Below are 21006 nucleotides of genomic sequence, written 5' to 3' on the forward strand. Positions count from 1 at the left end.
TCATATTTGAAAATAAAACCACAGGATTTCCCCTGATATCCTTAACAAACGTAATACCTCATATTTATTAATTCTTTTAAATGAGCTCAATTGTTTTTGAAGTATATAAATTTGGTACCTGAAACCAAGATTTATTTGATGTTTATGAAGAACTTTCATACTCTCAGCCCTGAGAAAGGAAGATATTTGCAGAGGAAGGATTTCATTATAATACCTTCAACTCGAATACACTTGTTGACAAATTTGTTACTCTTAATTTTTAATAGTCAATGACGTGTGACATGTAAAGACACTGACAAGACTTTTGACTTTCAGGTTAAATTATCAGGAAACTAGAATAAAAGGCAGACTTATTACGAGATGAATAAAAAATAAAATAAAATTAAAAAAAAAAAAAAACAGACCTCACTAAGAAAACTTCTCAGAAACTCTTCTCAAACATCATGGTATTTTAAATAATTTGTTGCTTGACCAAACTTGATAGGTTTTGACATTACTGAGTTAGTTTTATTTTCAACTGAGAAGTTTTTCTGTTGTTGTTGTAGTTTTACTTTGTTTTGTTTTGTTTATGGTGTAAATTATGAAATTATGGTGTAAAGAATTTAATTCTAAGGAGCAGTAACTGTCTTTTAAAATATGTAAATAAACCTTAGACTTCCCAAATGTTACCCATGCAAAAATCAGTGTGTAGACATTTTGCTTTTGCATCGAGTTTATCTGACTTTCGTTCATCATCATGATTATAATAATGCATAGTCATAACATACCCGCTTAGCTGACTTCAGAGTAACTTGCTTACCTGTTTAGCCTGGCATAAAACCCTAGTCATTCAACATGGCATGATTAAATGAGGAACAAAATCAATTAATATTTACTAATATAACTCTTAGCCAGTGTTGTTAGTTACACAGTTAGTGTACCTGTTGTTACACTACAGGTACGCAAGTGAATTTAAAACTACCTCAGATATGTCTTATTGAAGCATGGTCAATATTTTGAGCAAATAGGTATTCCTACAGGGCAACTGTTCCTTTCTTGCTCTATACCGTGGTTGGATCCAACTTGTGGGTAGGCTATGGAGAGGCTAGGACATGACAGTCTTCTTATCTTGTTCCCACGTGGCTAAATGAAATACACTTTTGCCCTGGGAAAACAACTCTCTATCTGTACTGTTAGTCATTGAAAAGGTGTTCATGCCTATGTGATATGATGTTTAATGTGACAAGAATTGAATTGTTTATAGATAAGCTAATCCTTGAAGTAACAACTACCCACAATTTCACTTCCTGATAATGTTCTGCACGTTGAAGCCTAAATTTCCAACAGTATCATAGAAATGGCTGAGAATTCATGAACTATTAACCAGATCTGATAACTGAGATACTTAATGAATGGGATTTAACTGGCTGTTTACCTGTACTAGCTCAGAAGATAGAACAATTTACGGTCATCAGTGCCCCATTAAACTAGCCAAGCTCATTCAAGGTGTATTACTCAAGGTACAGTAATGAATTAGTGTGCCTATAGTGCTTCTATTATTTGAGCTAGTAAAGAATCATAGAATCACAGAATCATGGAAAGGTTTGGGTTGGAAGGGACCTTTAAAGACGATCTACCCAACCCCCTTGCCATGGGGACTGCCCGAAGTCCCATCCAACATAGCCTTGAATGCTTCCAGAAATAGGGCATCCACAGCTTCTCTGGGCAAAATGTTCAACTGCCTCACCACCCTCACATCAGTGAATATCTTCTGAATATCTAATCTAAATCTATCCTCTTTTAGTTTAAAACCATTACCTATCACTACATCACGTCAGTCCTATCACTACATGCCATTGTAAAAAGTCCCTCTTCATCTTCCTTACTAGACCCCTTTAAATAATGAAAGGTTGCAGTAAGATTTCCCTGGAGTTTTCTGCAGGCTGAACATCCCCAGCTCTCTCAGTTTTTGTAGGAGAGGTGCTCCAGGCCTCTGATCATCTTCATGGCCTTCCTCTGGACTTTCTCCAACAGGTCCATGTCCTTCTTATGCTTAACACAGTGCTCCAGGTGGGGTCTCATGAGGGTGGAGTAGAGAGGGAGAATCACCTCCCTCAACCTTCTGGCCATGCTGCTTTTAATACTGCCCAGGATACAATTGTATTCGTAGGCTGCAAGCACATATTGCTGGCTCATGTCCAATTTTTCATCCACCAGTACCCCGAAATCCTTCTCTGCAGGGCTGCTCTCAGTCTACTCATCCCTCAGTCTGTTCTGCTTTATGGGATTGCCCTGACCCAGATGCAGGACCCTGTTGAAATTCATGAGGTTCACATGGGTCCACCTCTCAAGCCTGTCATGGTCCTTCTAGATGGCATCCCTTCTATAGTGTCAGCTGCACACTCAGTTTGGTGTCATTCACAGTCTGGTGAGGGTGCACTCTTTTCCACTGTCTCTGTCATTAATGAAGATACTAAACAATGCCGGTCCCAATATGGGACACTGATGGACAGCACTTATCCACCTGGATATTGACTGCAACTCTCTGAATGTGGCCATCCAGCCAATTCCTTATCCATAAAGAATTCTTTATCCATGGATAAGAAATGTTTGGAAACCATTCTCATTAGATCAGTATTGAGCTACTGTGAAGTTCACAGTTACTTATATACTAAAACCTTGCTCAAAATCAAATACATAATACGAGATATTATAATAGCTTCAAGAACATATGATATTGAGCTTTACAAGCCCTTGTTTAGCTCAGAGGTTAATAATTCTCATGTTTTATAAGAAAATGACTGAACAGTAGGGATAACCTGGATTCACTTTCAGAGACAAAAAAAGACAAATAATGCAAATAATAAAGGGAAAACAGGTTGGCTTTTGAAATCTAAATGTTTTATGTCTTTAAAATATCACGTGACTCATCCAATTATTCAAATCAAGAACACTTTAAGGGCTGTCTTGTAGCTAAATAGCGCTGACATTAATGAGCTAAAATCTACTCTCAGTTTTACAGTATAAAAACCATATGCATCAGTATTTTGAAGTCAAAGGAGTCCATGCTTATGCTGGCGCAACTGAAACAAAACATTGGTGCAACATTCCTCCTTCCAAGTATCTGGTTTTAATCAAACTATACTCGTGGCCCTCAGCTTTTTTGTTTTTTTTTTTTTTTTTTTTTTTTTTTTCTCTTCTCTCCAGTGGAAGGTAGGCAGGAGTGTTTCATTTAAAATGCTTGGCTTACATCACCAGTGCACAAAAAACTGTATATCTTGTCTTAACTACTCCTAATTGATAAATTGTAATGAAAATATTGTTCTATGAACTATGTTTCTAACTACATACTCCTTCCGAAACAAATGTTTTACAGAAAAAAAAAAAAGGTTCTGTTTTCTTTTCTTTTCCTTTTTTTTTTCCCCTTCATCCAGTAGAGTTCAGTGAATCCAGGTGATTGGCAACTGTTATGATAAGGTAGATGAGGAGGATGAAAGCTGGGATTGATTGAACAGCTGTGAGAGGCTCTCTTCCAATTGTATTTTGATTACTGATAAGATAACCCTCCCTTTTCTCCCAGTCATTTATCTCATTCAAATTACAATAACACAGAATTGCCATCAACAACAAATGCTGTGTAGTTTCAAGTTTATCTGGCTCATACTGCACAAAAAAAAAAAAAAAAAAAAAAGTGCTGATTGCAAAAGTTTTCTTTTTACTTTACTAAAAATGGATAAACTACCTTAGTGGTGAGCACAGTATGTGAGCACCATGTGAACTTATACACTTTATAAACCTGTGTTTTGTTTCATATCAAATAAAAACACTTTCCAATATTCTTAAATTATGTAAAAGTGTAATTTTTTGAGGTTTTGTGTTTTTTTTTTTGTCATTGTTCTTTGTTTTATCATTTGCTGACAGCAAATAAGTGAGTTAAACTAAGATATATAGCAAAACAAAGGTTTCCTTACTAAGGGCTAAATCCTAAGGTCCCAGTGATGTCTGAGGTGTAAGTGAAAGAAAATAACTGAGATATAAAGTAACGAAACCCTGACAAAAATAATATGTATGTGTATATATGTATATACATATATATATATACACACACAAATATGCATATATGTGTATGTGTGTATATATATGTATGTGTGTATATATATTTGTATGTGCATATATATATATATTATCAGGTCATTGGTTGTGTTACTCAGCATTAGACTTGGGATGGGGACCAGCTCAACTGACTTCAGATTCTAACAAGTACCCAATCAGTTCTTGCCAACGTTTATAATACCACAGTGAAACATCAGTCTGTATGCATTGTATTTGTTGTTGAGTTGGGATGGAGAAATGATATACAACAAATCTGGTGCCTTTTTTCAGTTATATCTCTAATTTTGCCAGATATGCTCTGCTGGCTGATGCCTTTCAGGAAGCTATCATAATTTCCTTCCGATTCCTGCTTTTTCCTTAACTGTTTGTCATGGGCAGACTTCGCCATCGACACTCAGAGCAATAAATGTGGAGGCTATAGAAGATAGACTATCCACTTTTTCCTTTCATAGAAGAATTGGCATTTTAGTATTCAGCAAATAATCAGAGAGTAATGACTAATTTATATCTGGGACTATTGAGACAGATATACAAGCAGATATACCAAACAGGCACAATATACATCTGTGTAAGTAACAAATGCATGTGCAAACATGCGGCCACCTGATACTCAGTAGCTAAAGTAAAAGCCTGGCGAGAGAAGAAGGAAATGTTCTAGCATGACGTTGTGGGAGGCATTGCTCACAATCCAGCAAGATCCCTTTTTGATGGCATAATATGCATTGACTCATCTTTTATCTATAGCTAGGAGATATACAATGAGATCTTATCGTTACAGGCAAAGGAATGAAGGTCGAGAATTTTGTGCAACCAGCAACCCACTCACTTCTTTCACAAGCGTGTTATGACAAGCAGAACTGACTACGTAATCCAGTCACTGCAGAGTCACCAGTAATAGGACAGGGGCAGATCTGAATCCTAGTAAAGAAACCAGTGTTTTTCTAGAAATTGATATGAACCCTTTGATACTTATCAACAAAAATAATTTTGTCTGGCATGTTGTTGTGAAGACTGTAACAGGATCACAAACCAAAGCTCGCAAATTTTCTAATTTCTAACACAGACAAACTCCTGCACACTAGAAAGATAGTGTGCCTGATGGTAAAGTAAAAACTCCTGCACACTAGAAAGATAGTGTGCCTGATAGTAAAGTAAAAAAAAAAAAAAAAAAAAGAAAAAAAAGTGGTTTTCTTTTTGACAAGCTCTACTGAAGTAACACAGACATAAAGCAAGGCTTATAATGGAATACCAGCCACGGATAAAGCAAACCTCAGGATCTGCCTAACTGTATTCACCTTAGCTATAGCTGTGGTTTTCTGGCTTATTCTTTAATGAAAATGTGTCATAAAAAATAAACCAAATCTACATTCCTTGTGCATGCATATTTCCATTGATTTCACTTCAGGAATTAGACCTTCTGTGTGTATACATACTATTAAATTGCAATTACATTAGCAAATTAAATAATCGTGTGTCAAAAGAAAGGCAAGAGTTTGGGATTGGTTTTCTTCTGTAAATTTGCCAGCTTGGTCTGGCAAAGTGAATTTTCTGACACAAGTCAGACCAGATCAACAGAAACATCAGTTAATAGAAGAAAGACCATGTAGAGACTACAGAAAGACATACTGAAAGAAGGTCAAATACCAGAAAGCTTGGACACTGGCTGAGAACAGAGAATAAAAACAAGTCAGGGCAGTGAATTTAAGGTGGCTAAAATGGTCAGTATCAGAATCTGCCCCACAAACTCACACTACAGTTGGTTTCAGTGAAAATCCATTATAATATGATGGTTCTTTTTAACATATGGTGCATTTCAAATGATTAGTTTTGGTCACTTTCAACACTCAAAATAAATGTGGGAAGCAAGCACCAATAACAAAAGCAATGAAGTCCTTATTACCTCCAAAAAAACACGACCCACTGTAAATTTGCCTCATACAGCATTTTATAGATCATATAGCAGAGATCAGCTTTATAGGAAAAATCTCAAAGCAACAAGAAGGATGATAGCTGAAGATGTGTCAAAAGGAAATAAGAAAATGCTCTCTGAACATTTATTGAAGAAATGGTTCTTGGCTGCGACAACTTGTGGAGTGGCGTTAACCTCTTTGTAGTAAAATCAACTGGAGAAAGCATAAAGGAAGTAAAAAAAAAAAAAAGTCTTTCAATACAGGCAAATATTATATGCCTGCAAAGGTCATGGATACGCCAACCATTAACATGAACAACAAGAAAAATGGAAAAGAATTAGTGTATGCATAATAGACAGTATTAATTTCATTGGTTTATTGAAGGCATTCATCATTTTCCTCGTCATTGCAATGCAATCTTTGTTGTAAATCTTGGTTTATTTTAGTACTGATCAGCCATGTACCTTGCCAGCATGACTGATTGACACTCAACAGAATTGATGGATGTCAGTGCCCTTCTGGGAATGTGCCCTGTCACTGCTGTTTGTGTCATTTTCCCAGCGATAGTCACTGACTGGATACTGAAAAGACACTGGATGGTAAACACTTTGAAACTAATTAATTTGAGGAAGTGGAATACTTAATTTGTATTGATTGTGCAAATGTCATTGCTTTGCTCTTCAACAGCCCTTTCCAGAATGTCATCTAAAGCTATATTCATCACTGGAGAAATGTACTTTAGAATAAACAGTAGAGAAACTACAGAGATTATTAAGGTTTTCACCTCTTAGTTTTGTTGTAACTCTATCCTAATTAAATTAGCAGTGAATGAGAATCATCAGTATCCAAATGTCATTTTTCCCTCAACCTATATCCCTGATCTGATTCCTGATAAGGAGAAAAATGATTTCACATTAGTTAAACTATACTGCTTGGAATATGCCGAGGCCTAATTTTTATCTTAGTTTTTGAAAGAAACACTAGAAATCTATTCATCTCCCACAAAAGTGAATAATGGGTCAGTATAACAGATACTGGATTAAAATCCAAGAGAAAAGCCCTAATCTTAGAGATTAGGATTTATTTTTATTTTTATTTTTATTTTTTTAGTTTGAAACTGTTACATATTCCAAAGAATCACAGAAAATGTATATAAAAATAATAATATTATTTCTCTATATGGCTACACCTGGTCCTTTTTAGTTACGCTGTGGGGGCTTACGAACAGTGAAGGTGATGTCATTTACTCTTGGACACAATAAACTTTTGATTTCAATGTTATAATCTGTAATTTTTCATGAATATTAGAAAGAAAATAAAACTTCAGTTACCATCTGTAGATGTGAATATTTAGAACTTTGCAATAGCAAAATCATGTTGGGCTTGTTTTAAACTAAGCAGCTATCTGCCTAACTGATATTCTTTCCATTTATATCGGATTCACATTTGTATAATGCTGACTTCAGCAGACACTTGTCTTTATCCACAGCTACAAAGGGCAGAATCACACCTATGTGAGTTCAAACCAAGAGAGACGAAGAAAATTACAAAGCTTTTTGACAGTTATATTATAAGAAAAATGATCAGATACAGATGAGAGCAAAGCATTTCTAGCCAAGAGTGTTCTAAGACAAGTTAAGCAATCAATCATCTGCATCGCTCACTATTCAGTAAGTCGACATTTAACATTTGAATCAGTCATTACAACGTAAAGAGAATTAGTAAAGTCTCTAACAAAATGCAAATAAGTGAACTGGAGGACAATACAGTCAAATTCTAAAATTTGGCAGGAAGCCAGAAGAATTATTTTGACAAGACTGCTTGGGGTGATTTGATTTTTTCTTGTTACATTAAAAAAAAAAAAAAAAGAAAAGAAAGAAAAAAAAAAGAAAGAACTTGTCTTGAGCAGTACAAGTTTTAAAAAGTATTTTGCAATAAAAATGTATAGTTATATTTAGCCAGGAAAAAAAAATAGAATGAGAAACAGAATATAGTGCATGATCTCTTTGCTCTCTTTCTATGTGAGTAAACTCTTGGTTGATCAGGAGAGTTTTTTCCAAATAACTGAAAAGAATATTGGGGCAACACTGGGCTGAAGAATGAATCTTCTTAGGGTTATCTTTCTCTTCCTTGAATATGTTGCCTACTAATTCTCTCCATTACAGAATATCTGTCATTATAGAACATCTGCTTCCAAATCTACCTGGTATAAATTAATGTGACAAATAGGTTTAACATCACTGGAACTACTGAGATGGAGGTGTTGAGATTCTCTGAAATTATAAGTACCACTATTATGTAGGCCTCAAGAATCCTCACCCAACACCTTCCTTGTTCTGACTGAAGTAAAAGATGGGGAAAAAAAGAAGGAAGTTGAGGTAAAAAGCAACAGCAATAGCAAAAAAAAAAAAAAAGTAAACTAATAAAAAAGAGAAAGAAAGGAAAAGGAAAAGGAAAAGGAAAAGGAAAAGGAAAAGGAAAAGGAAAAGGAAAGGGAAAGGGAAAGGGAAAGGGAAAGGGAAAGGGAAAGGGAAAGGGAAAGGGAAAGGGAAAGGGGGAAAAAGGAAAGGGAAAGGGAAAAGGAAAGGGAAAGGGAAACAGAACGGAAACAGAAAAAGAAATTAACAGCAACTTTCACTTGATTTTTATATATATATAGGGGTTGTTATCTTATACTCACTAATCAATTGGATCAGTGGTGGAAAATGTGAGTGATCTTATTAAAAACCAAAAAGTCATAGCAGGTAAGCTGCACTGTTAGGCAGAACCTAAATATTTGGAAGCTGTTTTAAAGAGGAAAAACATGCATCCTTGGCTTGGTAGAGCTAACAAATTTTAGCAGCCTGAAGATGTGGGTATGTGGAGTGTGGTCCAAGCTCTCGGATCCCAACTTGTCCACTCCCCTTTCTCATCTGTCTGCATGGGTGCTGTGTGAGGAGTTATAGTGGCATCTATGGAACTGTTTCTGCTCCTAAAACTGTGCTTGCTTCTGTGTATCACAAGGTCATGGCTTGAACCACATAGGTTTTGTCATCACAGCGAAAGTTTCTTATCAGAAATTTGCTAGCACAGACATGCCTTGAAATGATAGTGTTGGCTTTGGTCCCAACATGAATTTGGGTGGACAGGAATGAAGAAAGAGTGTTTTTGTGAAAGTTTATACTTCCATGGTCTGCATTATTTTATGGAAAACTATTTTTAAGCAGTTTCAGGTAAATATGTTTGTCTTTGTTAATATTTGTGTATAGTTGAGAAGACTGTGTGGATCCTTGCACTGAAAAAAATTCTGTCCTTGGCAAGTGCAATAACTGTGAGGAGTATGAGGACTAGACAATTATTCTTGAGTTTAAACAGAAGCAACATTAACTTCCCTAGTTTTATTCCTGTGATAGATAAGTACACAGTTCCAAGTAAGGGAACTACATGCCGCCAGCGTCAGTAAGCTGGAATGACTGCAGTGCATGTAAGAATGGATTACTTGTGTCTTTTTATGTCATTAGCTAGTCTTTCTTACAGTTTTCTCACAATTTATGGATGTGTAGAGTAGTTTTGTATGCTAGAAGTATGAGATTTTGTGTTTAGATGTGTTTTTTATCAGCTGGTCATCTTCAGCTTCGTGGCTCTAAGTCTCATTTTTTTGAACAAAACTGAACTTAGTCCAACAGTTGACAAGTTATATAGATGGAATTTCACCACCTAAAACCTCATACAGGAGTTTAATTTACTTTGCTGTTGATCTTTGTCTGTGTAGAGCTGAATCTCACTAGCAGTTTGAGTGTGGGCACTTGAAATAACAACACTCACAGGCCCAGGTACATAGCACTTTCACTGTGTTTTGCTCAATAAGTATAAATTCCAGAAATAAAATCCATACAAGTCAAAACATGTCTGTAATTTATTTGACTATATTAGCATAGAAAATATTACCTTTATCTTGCAGAAATGTTGGAATCCAACAATATAATCAATTTCAATGGACTAGCTAATAGCTCCAGTTACCATACTTTCCTCTTGGATGAAGAAAGGAGTCGGTTATATGTTGGAGCAAAGGACCACATATTTTCTTTCAACCTGGTTAACATCAAGGAATATCAAAAGGTACCTTTAGTCATGTTTTATATAATATAAACATATACTTTTAATGTTGTACAATTGTTATTATCCAGACTATGTTGGGTACTATATGAATTATGTGGTAAGTGTTTGGATATCAGGAACACTACTATTGCTAAACAGACAAATATTTGCTGATTCTTGAAAGAGAAATTTATAATGAACCTATAAGCTATCATTATTTATTTATCTCCCCCCCCACTATGAAAAATAAATTGCAAGTGAATAATCCAGTTATTTTCCAAACAAGACATACTTCATGTTTGCTGCTAAAAACAACAACAACAACAAAAAAAACATAACTACTATGTCAGTTTACACAAAATGGCCTCATTATTCTGCATTTGATAAAAAGAAGCTGTTCATCAGTCCAAATGCTGATTTCTCTTCTTTAGCCCAGCACTTTTAGGCACCCTACTTCTGCTGCTCATAAACCAAAATAGATTAAGTATAAATAAAAGAGGAATAGATTCATAAAAGCTGGGCATTCTTGAAGAAAATTATAATTTTCCTGTAGAAACTGGAGACAAATTAAAAGTAAACCAATAATTCAGAGATGTTCTGGAGTATTCTTTTGTTGGTGTCTAAATAAAACATTTTATCTTTTAATTTATTTTAGTGAGACAAAATGCTATGAAGGTAAACAATGGCATGGAATTTTGATTTGTTATATTTAAGTATTTTGATGGCACATTTTAAAGTCCAATATATCCCTTTTATGAGAGATATATTGCTCCAATACAGGGGGATTTTTTTTTTCTTGGTGTTCCTGACCTTTTGCCCGTTTGACTATTAGCTTCCTAAGATGATAGCAATAAATACCTTGTGTTTTCTGTTCAGAGGGAACATTCATTTGTATTCTCTAAGGAAAAAGGATAAAAAGAAAACTGGGTATTTTCTTTTCTATTCTCTTTAGAGCAGCTATAAAGGAAACTAGCTATTTATTTGAATTCTCTGAGGGATTCGTAGTTTAATGTGCAAAACATCTGGAATAATTAAAGTAAAAAAAGGTGTTTCTACTGCAGAAAACAGTTCTGCAGAATGGCAGAATGGCAAGAATTGTATCTTACATACTTAGGCATTCAGATGCCTTTATAATACTAATTGAAATTATAAAAATATACATATTATTATATTAAATAAAGAATTACTTTTGGTAACATGGAACTGAATGGTGGTAACAAACTTAAAGAACAGACTTGCAACTTAGACTTTAGATTTAAGAATAAACAAAAGGCTTAAACAATTTTTTGATCTTATTAAATACAGAAGGGTCACTGAAGAAACTTCGATCAAAATCACAGTGAAGTTGGTTCTGCACCTGAACTCCAACTTCGGTAGTCATTGGTCCTACCACAATAAAAAGAACTAAAGTTTCTGCCTAAATGCTGATAACAATATATGACTCCAAAGAACAGCTCAAAAGTCAAACTTTTCAGTCTATTAAAAATAGTTTGGTTTTGCTGACATTTAAACCAAACCAGAGAAAATACTATGCTGTGAGAATAAGAAGAACATCTAGCCTTTAATTTTATGGATTAAAATACTGGTTTGATTAATATAGAAATCTTTGCCCAAAACTTGAACTGAACTTGAACTGGTCCTTTTGGGAGATCTGAGAAGTTTGGTTAATGTTTTTCAACCTAGTAAATTTTAATTTTCACGTCTCTGCACATTTTAAACTGAGAATAGAAACAGGAAGTAGCAGGAATCCTTTTGAGAGAGAATGTTCTCATAAAATTTTCAGCCTTATTTTATAGACTTAAGATGTTTGATTTCTGTTTGGATTTTATTACATTTAAAAAAATTCTGAATTTAAAAGTGTGGTTGCAAATTGTATTTTTAAATGACACATATAATGTCTCCTTCATCCTTATCCTTTTTTGTCATCCATATTCTTTTTTGTTTGTTTGTTTTGAATAGTTTGCCTTTTACTTTTCTTTTAACAAACAGTATTGAACACCATGGTTGTAATCCAGACTTATGGCCATTTATATTGCATTATCTGAGGCTCCCAAATGAATAGCCTGGCATTTTATGTGAAGATCATGTTTTATTCTATATGTAATTCCTAAAAGCTTTAAAAAAAAAAAAAAAAAAAAGCAAAACATGAATAATTGACTGTGAGCGTCTCTGGATTTTCTCTGTATGAGGTGAGATCCATTTTCTGCAAAGCAGACATTACAGTAAACCTAGGTTTATTTGTGTTAGAGTAGCTCTATAGGAACAACATAAACAAATCTACTTCAATGGTGTAATACTTTTCAAATACCACAACATCTTTTTTATTATTTAATTAACTAAGCTTACTAAAAGAGTGAACTGCACTGAAATACACTGAAAAGGCAAATGTCATAATTTATGATTCTGAGAACTATAAGAATTATGAATCTGAGATTTCACATAGATCACGTTTATTGCTAGTATCTGATTTTTTTTGCTTTGTGTTTTGTTTCATTATATAACATCTAAAAGTGGAAGAATGCTCACTTAACGGAGAGTAACCTTTTCTTCATTCGTATTCAAGATTCATTACTGCAATTCACAATACAGATTATATCACAAGATTGTTTTTACCATGATTCCTATCATCTCTGTTTTACTCCTATCATTTCAATTCCTTGTTGTCAAGTTTTATAGAAAAAAAAGGAAATAAGGAAAAGAATGGGTAAAAGAGAAATTGGGTAAAGACATGCTGTAGCATTTGGTCTGCAATTTTCAATTACTGAAGCATGAAATAACACAACGTGATTTTTGTTCTGTGTCTTTAGATTGTTTGGCCTGTATCTCATTCCCGAAGGGATGAGTGCAAGTGGGCTGGAAAAGATATTCTGGTAAGTACAAATTTTTTTAGCATTTTTTTTTCTTTTATAAAATATTTTAAATATTTTATTAGGTCTTATTGTATTAATTCTTAAAGTATTTTTCCTCCTCTGTAAAGGCCACACGCATGATTATAACTTCAAATTTAAGCTACTTCAACCTTCTAAATTCTTCATAATGAAATTTTACCTTTATGACCAAGAGGTTAAGTTTTTTTAATGAAAATTACGCAAATGAAATTGAATTTATTTACAAAACAAAACAGAACAAAGCCAAAACAAACAACAACAACAACAAATACAACTCTTCTCAAGAAAGAAAAGGGAAGAGATACATCAAAATAAGAAATATTAACCCTTGCATAATTGTCTCCTGATCTCAGGTCATTTAAATTTTGTCTCCATTTTTCACTCTTCCAAATTCCAAGCAGACATTTCTCTTTGTGACATCTCACTGAAGTCAGTGGGTTTCTCTAAACTCTTCTCTGCATGAAGTTTATAGGAAAACATGATCAAAGTGATTTTAACATTCTGCATCATTTTTGGTACCTCAGGATAGACACTGTTACAGTAGACACGATTTTCTGTACATTTTCCCTCATTCCTCTGTACACCATATTCCCTGTGTTTATGAGGTAGGAGAGACATAGCCCATATCCCCCAAATAATACTCATCCTGCACTGATAATAACTGTCTTCTTTATAACAGCATGGGAATGTGAGGGCAGGGCTGAAGAAGAGAAAAAGGAAGAAAATAATCCAAACAAATACTTGCAAAACATAGCCAAATGAGAAATCATTGTGGCTGCCAAGGTATAACTGAGTAGAATTTGGCCTCCTGTATATATGCTATTGGCCTGATTTTCAGAGATGATTCGTAAAATATTCATAATGCCAGCCATATGCCTCTAGAGAGCTCCATTTGAATAATTTCCTAGGTCGTAATAAAAATAGTATCATTGGTCTTTACCTAGGACATAGAGGACAGTTGTCTTCATAAAAAGCCATTTGGGAACAGCAGAGGTGGATTAGGTAAAAGCTAAAAATCATAGGCTAAGGTATATATGTGAAAGGGCAGCTACAGTGTCAAAGAGCAGCTACAGTATCAGATACTTGGATTATCTCGTTAAATAGAAATAATATGTTTAAATTAATCCTATTTCATATTAACAAATAATTTTCAGGACTGTATTACAAGGTGAGGACTATACTATCTAATTTTCAAGGTTAAAAAAAAAATGAGGTTAACGTTAAATGTCTGAGCAAATTACTAAAAATACTAAAGTATTGTGATATTACAGTAAGTAATTTTTTATAGCTGGTGTTGAAACCTAGAAAAATAATGAGATTCAGCACTGAAAATGAAAGCCTACTTTCTGAATTTTTAATACTTTTTTTAGAGGTTCACAACAGTACAGTATGAGTAGGTTCTATTGTTTGCACTAGGCTGGTTCCAATCACACAAGAGGCACTTTATTATAAATGGAGTGAGCTTGGAAGTTCAGGGTCCCCCCAGTCCTCTGACTCCTGCAAACTGTAATTAATTTATTTGCCTTTAATCTTTTGTTTTCTATCATATTTCTTCCTATATTTGCTTCCTATGATATTAAGACAGCAACACCGTAAGTAAGACACCATAAGATCACAAGTAAAAGGTGAAGCTAATACCACGCTACAATGCTTTGTATGATCTGGCACATTAGGTGCCTGCTATGAGTGTATTCATTAGAAGCAGCACAACTATGACTTGGTGGAAAAGAGCAAGGCAGAAGGGGAGCACAGCACTCGGGACTCAATGCAGCCCAAACTGAACACTTTAGTAGTACAGAAAAATATTGCTAGAAACAGATAATTAGTTTTGGAAAACATTTTTCCAATACTTTTTTTTTTTTTCATATTTCTCTACAAGTTTAATTTGAAAAAAAAAAAAGCAGAGTTTATATTTAATGTGGGTCTGGTTTTGGTAAGAAGCTAGAAAGATGAAACATATACCTTGGTGTGCTCATGTCACTGTCCTGGAATAATTACTGCTGCCTGTTACTGCTGTAAAACAGTGCATTACAAAGTATTCAATGTAACTTCTTTAACTGTTATTACAGACCATTTAAGAAATGTATTGTTCCTTCCTTATTTGTTCCTTAAAGTCATTGTCAGTACCTTGGGAGTGTGAAATATATAGGACATAAAAATAACTCAACTGGTTTTCATTACTGAGAACAAGAGAAATAGAGGACAAGTAACATGCAGTATGAAACATGCTTTATTTAATATTGCTTTCAGCAATGTAACACTGCTAAGATATTAGATACTCTTCACTTCTGATGGTTCAGAACTTTCTAAATGATTGTCTATACTTCTACATTGAGGTCTTAAAAAATTCTTTTTCAATTATTGATCTCTAGGGGAAGTGAGTGCTGAAAATGCAAGTCCCCACTAATAGGCCAGGTGCGCTGCAGCAGCTGCAGTGCAAGTACAACCCTTGTCTCTGCCCTGCTCCTAACCTCAGCTATGACCTCAGAGATTTCCTCTCATAATTATAAGAGGTAATTTACCATCATTTTTACTCCTTCAGAGGGTTTCCTTGTACTGACACTGTCAGTCATGCCAATCTGAGAGCAGTAGGCTTGCAGTTCAGGACAGCTGGTGTGGGATTCAAGGAGCGCGGCCTACTTGGACTGCTCTTGCTCTCCTGGTTCTCTCTTTGTTCCTTAAGCAGTCATTCTCATTTCTGTTTCTTGAAGGGCTTGCTGTATGTTAATTAGTTAAGCTTTGCTCACTGTACAGATAGATAAACCTTTTTTAAATATGCTTCAGATCTCTTTTCCTATGGGTAAGCTGGGGATAAAGGAGGCTGAAAGACCTCATATGCAATAAAGCAGGACTTCTCTGACAGTAGTTAACCGTTAGACTCTCCACAAAATATAATAATAATAATAATAATAGTCACTGTCCCATGTAAGTCCATAGTATTACAATGTATTTCCGTTATGGAATATGAAAAGCATCACAGTAATATAGTAAAAATTAAAGGTATATAACTAACAAATATGATATTTGCTTATGTAATTCTACTAAATGAGCAGTTCTGTGAGGCTTTCTTGCTATTCTGGACCTCAGTCTCTCATTTGATTTATTCTAGTTGCTCTAAGCCCTGTGAACATTTCTCATGATTCCTGACCAGACCTTAGTAATGATCAAAGAAGACAAGGTCTCTACAGAATAGTTCTCAGCTTTTATACTCAACTTTGCTGTGCAGACATGTTCATAGTCATACCCCTCAGTTGTGAGCCTCAATATTTTGATTTTAAGATCTCACAGGCACCTGGATCCCAGCAGGAACACATGGCAACCTCTGCATTACATTACATATGGGTTAAATAACAGGTAACTCCTTAAAAAAAAAAAAAAAAAAAAAAAAAAAGCAGCTACAATTCTACTTCGACATTCCTGGGATGTCATAAACCAGCAAACCAAAACTTGAGTGATTTACAAATGTTACCAGAAACACTAGCTGCTTTTGCAGGAAGGGATAGATAATTAGTTTGTTGACTGGAAAGCTCTTCTAGTCCTTAAACTATTAATTTACTGTACTTTAAAAAGTTTTGACTACTGTCTAGTCAATACACTTCTGACTAGGTTTGGCTAAAGCACCATAACAGTACCATAACATGGTACACAAATAATCAGAGAAATCCCAATTAAAGAGTATGATAGATTTCTACAACTTGAAAGCTACAAAGATGTGCTTCTGAAGGGTACCTTAGGATTTTATTTTCAAGTGTGATTTGACTATCTAATTTATTTAGCCACTCTTAAATATCCCAGCACAAACTAAATTGTTAAAATGGTCCCTTTTGGCCTTGAGTTGTTTAAATCTTTAAATTTCAATGAGTAGTTTTACAGAGTCACACAGAACAAGATAAACAATGACAGGTACTTATAAAAGACTTGCATATAATATGAAATCATGTTTTCCTTGGATTTTTCTAGTGAGAATTAAATGGTGGTATACAACCAGATACAAAGAGTATGAAGATTTTTTACTTGGTACCAGCAAGTTTCTCCATACACTCCCTCACATAAACAAACAGGTCCGCACAGAGTTAGACTTTCATGTCATCGCACTTAATAGCTAAACAGTATCAGCACAATTCTCTGTATCAACACATCATCTGACATCTAAGTCAGCTGTTTAAGTCTCATTAGATTTTAGCTAGTTAACATTTACCTGAATTCAACTGTGATTGACATTTTAAACTTGATAGATCACTAGGTGGTGATTTAGAATCACTTCAGATCAGAAACCTATTCCCAGTGTGGAAGAATTGTTAGACTCTTCATAGTACACACAATATAGCTATATATTCTGCTTCTTTGCATTTAAGTGTGGCTTAATCATTGAGTTTATGATTCATGTGGGTAGGATCACGTGGCTGTAATTTAGTTCACTATCTCATTTGTTAAGATAATACTCAAGCCAAAATGTTCATGTATCATCTAAATTTTTGCTTTCTTTAAAGTTTTCCAGATCCTCCCTAAATCATAAGAAGATTAACATTTCCAAAGCAATGTGTGCAATGATTTGATTGAAAAAGGAAAAAATAAAAAAAAAAGGTGGTGTGTAACTTAGCAAGTGTCCCTCAGCCATATCTGGTGATACTTTGGAAAAACAAAGTTGGCAACAAACGAGCACAATTCCCTTTAACTCATTTTATTACTGTTGTTGCCTGTTGCCTTAGGGAAAATAGAAGAACACAGAGGCAGAAAGCAAAAGTAATTCTTTTCATCTGTTATTGTAAACAAAGATCTGAAGACGGATTCCGAAAATTAAATATACAATGCTGGCTGGATCTAGAAAGCCTGCCTCTAAATTCATCTGATAGTCACAGTTTATCAGGTCAAATTACCTCTGGCCTTTTGTGTGTACCAAAGAGAAGTTCGTCCCTTTCTTTCAGTGTTCTTCCTTTAGAGGACATTTACAGACAGATATCCAGCTTTTCTATCACCAACTTTTATCACCGTAACCTTTTTCTTTCTGGCTCCCTGTCTCCGGCATAACACTGAAATCCTTTGATAGAGCATACAGACCCAGGACCATCCAGCCTGGGGAAAGGGGAAAGGGGAAAGCTGCATGTCCCGTGGGAGTAGGAAGGGATAAGGTAAGCAATAGATCCAAAGCAATGGACCTCCAATGAGGTTAAGAACAGAATTTACTCTTCGTGTTAACTTCCACAAGGAGAAATGTGACTTCTGAGCTCTTTGGCGACAAACAGTGCCACTGCATATCCTCTCTGATTCTATCACTTGTCCCAGTCAGTAATCCTGGAAGAAATTATTACTTTGGGGTCTTCTCACTCCTTATCCTTGTCCATAATCTTTAATGTGGGCATGATTTCCTACTAAAAAATTTTTTACCATTTGGGAGAAGAGGGAGTGAGGCATTTTGTTAGTTTTGTGCTGCTGCATAGAACTGCTTTGCATAGACAAAACATAGAAAGACAGAAAGGGAAAAAAGTACAACAAACCTACAGTTCCTTCACTTAGAAGAAGTGAACCGAGTGTGGTAAAAAAGAAGTATAATACACTGGAGTCTTTTAAAGTTCTGTGGAGATTTCTAACATTATTTCCCCCCCACACACATACCCCTCCCCAGGAAATTCTGGCTGTGCCAGATCTAGTTTTTGGACACTTGCTGGCATAAAGCCTCATTTATGGCAGAGTCCATTCAAAAGTTGAGCCTACAGCTTGTGTTCATTTAGACATTTGCATATGTTCTTTATATGAACTTACCAAGACAAATCAGTTACTGTAAGGTAACAAGTTGTATACTTACACGGAGGAAGGATTAAGTTAGTAATTGTTCAGATGTTCATAGTTTACCCATTTATGTATCACGGGAAGTCATTTACGTCTTTGAATGTGGGGAACAAATTGACATAGATCAAAGAGAAAACTAATTTTCCAATTTCTGGCTTACTTTTTTGTTTATAGGTGTGACTATAGAAATTTGCCTCTGAAGGAAACTTTATATTCATCAGATTTAATGCAGTCTTGCAGAAATAGCATTTTGTCTTTGAAGTATGAAGTTACAGGGGCAGAGAACAGGAAGTAAACGAGAAATGGAGGAAAATTTGTTCCCCAAATTATGGGTTTTAGTTTCCTATCAATATGTGTTCCTCATGAACCCAAGTTTGGCCTTCACAAAGTCTGAGAATTACTTTTAATTACAGCTGGGTTACCAGCCATTGTTATTTTAAAATGACTTTGGGTAATTTCTTGTTATGATTTATTGCATCTCAAGATGGACAGAGTAAATTTGTCCTTTATACATTTCTTTTCAGAGAAACACATAACTGGATAACTAGTAAAAATTATGGAGATGTTTAGTCCCTGTTTTCTTTCAGAGCTTCAGGCTGAAGCTCACATAATTAGAGAAAGGTGTTTCTCTTGGTATCATTAACATTTTTTTCCCTGAGTTTACTAGAAGTTCTTTCTATTTTAGTGAACAGACCAATTTTTAGGTTGTTGTAGCTTTAATAAAAGCAAGTACAGTTTAAAATTTAAGTATAGCTCTGCTCTCAAAGATCACATATCACAGTTCCTTTATACTCAAGATGTGATCACTATTTCCCTGTTAAATTAGTCCACAACTAATTTTATTTCTGCAGTTTCTCGCATACACCAACCAGTAGTTCCACTAAATTCCTCCCTGCTGCTCACAAGTTTAATATCGTCTGTTTCTTTTGGAATAAGTAAAAGAACTAAATACTAGTTATAGGGAAAGTTCCTAAAATAACCAAAGAAATGATACATAATTATTTCCTATGTCAAAGCTAATGCTTTGTTCAGTTTCCACATCTTCATGTCAACTAATCTTCTTTAAAAAAGCCTTTTTACTGTAGAGAAAGTTTTGTATTCTGAAGATGGTGGAACAAGAAAATTAAGAACCCTAAATAAAGAAAGAACCTGTACATTTCTTTTTTTCTTTTTCTTTTTTCTTTTTTTTTTCTTTTCCTCTCATTCAAAATGATCTGTGTTTGGGGAACAAATTATCTGTTGATTTCCATTTGGATAATCCCTTGCTGATTAACATGTTTCAAAACTTTAGATTATTTTCAGTGTCATGAATCTCACAAAAAAAAAATAAACAAACAAACAAATAAATAAATAAATAAATCCATTTGGTACCAATTTTTTACTGACTGGGAATTTTAGGCTTCTGTCCCAGTTCAATATCTCTCTATGGTTTCAGAATAACTTAATTTCCACACCCAAATGTAAAGATTCCCACAATAAGAAACATGTAACTTCATAGTCTAGCTTACAGAGTGTTTTTATTTACAGGCCCACATATTGCTAAGCAACTCTCCCTTATGAATGCCACAGTCTTTTGCTTCCGTTCAACAGTTCACACATATACATTCACTTTCAACACAGAGGCTTTGAGTATATTTATTTTAGGTGGCTGTGAGTGGAAGTCATTACAGGATATGTCTAATGCTGAATAAAGACAAGCTGACTGATATGGAGTCTAAGTGCTTTATGTGCATGTAGCAGGCTTGGCAACCTGTTCGTCTGAAATACTCCACCCAATTAGCAGGTGTTGATTCTATTCGGAAAAGCAGGATGTAATCTGATTTCTCCAGGAGACAGGTGATTACCCCACCCAGATAGAAGAGATAGCTGGGAGAGACTCTTTCGATCTAGACTGTGGTCGCAACTTAAATTGCTGCTGGGCTTGGTGAGACTGCCTGAGTTGAAACCAAGCAGTATAGTTCATTGCTTTTCTAATAAAGCCATGGCCAGAATGTGGGCCAGCTTTAGTCTACAGAGCAAAAACAGTTTTGTTTTAAAATTATGATAAAAGGACCGTCTTCCATTTGACCTCAAGGCTTCCCAATGTTTTGAGTTATTCCTGAAATACTCTTCTGTTACTTAAATAACTTAATTCTGTTCTGTAGGAAGTAAATACTCCTGAAAAACATAACAATTCAAAATAAAATAAGTTTCTTGCTAAAGCTCCTGGAAGGGTTCAGTGTACAACAACCATGTTATTTTTGCAAAATCCT

The 21006-nt window shown here is 34.8% G+C and overlaps 1 protein-coding gene across 2 annotated transcripts in view; it reads left to right on the forward strand.

The window, feature by feature from the left end:
• The window catches only part of SEMA3A (semaphorin 3A), a 169774-nt gene that overhangs the window by 40420 nt on the left and 108348 nt on the right, over window positions 1-21006 (forward strand). For both annotated transcript variants that reach the window (XM_080551865.1, XM_080551866.1), the window contains 2 exons: window positions 9943-10100; window positions 12887-12949. In XM_080551865.1, the coding sequence (XP_080407991.1) occupies window positions 9943-10100; window positions 12887-12949 (221 nt within the window). The remainder of the gene's footprint in view (window positions 1-9942; window positions 10101-12886; window positions 12950-21006) is intronic.

This window comes from Anser brachyrhynchus (assembly GCF_964034855.1).
Source record: "Anser brachyrhynchus genome assembly, chromosome: 1".
In the NCBI taxonomy this organism is placed as follows: Eukaryota; Metazoa; Chordata; class Aves; order Anseriformes; family Anatidae; genus Anser; species Anser brachyrhynchus.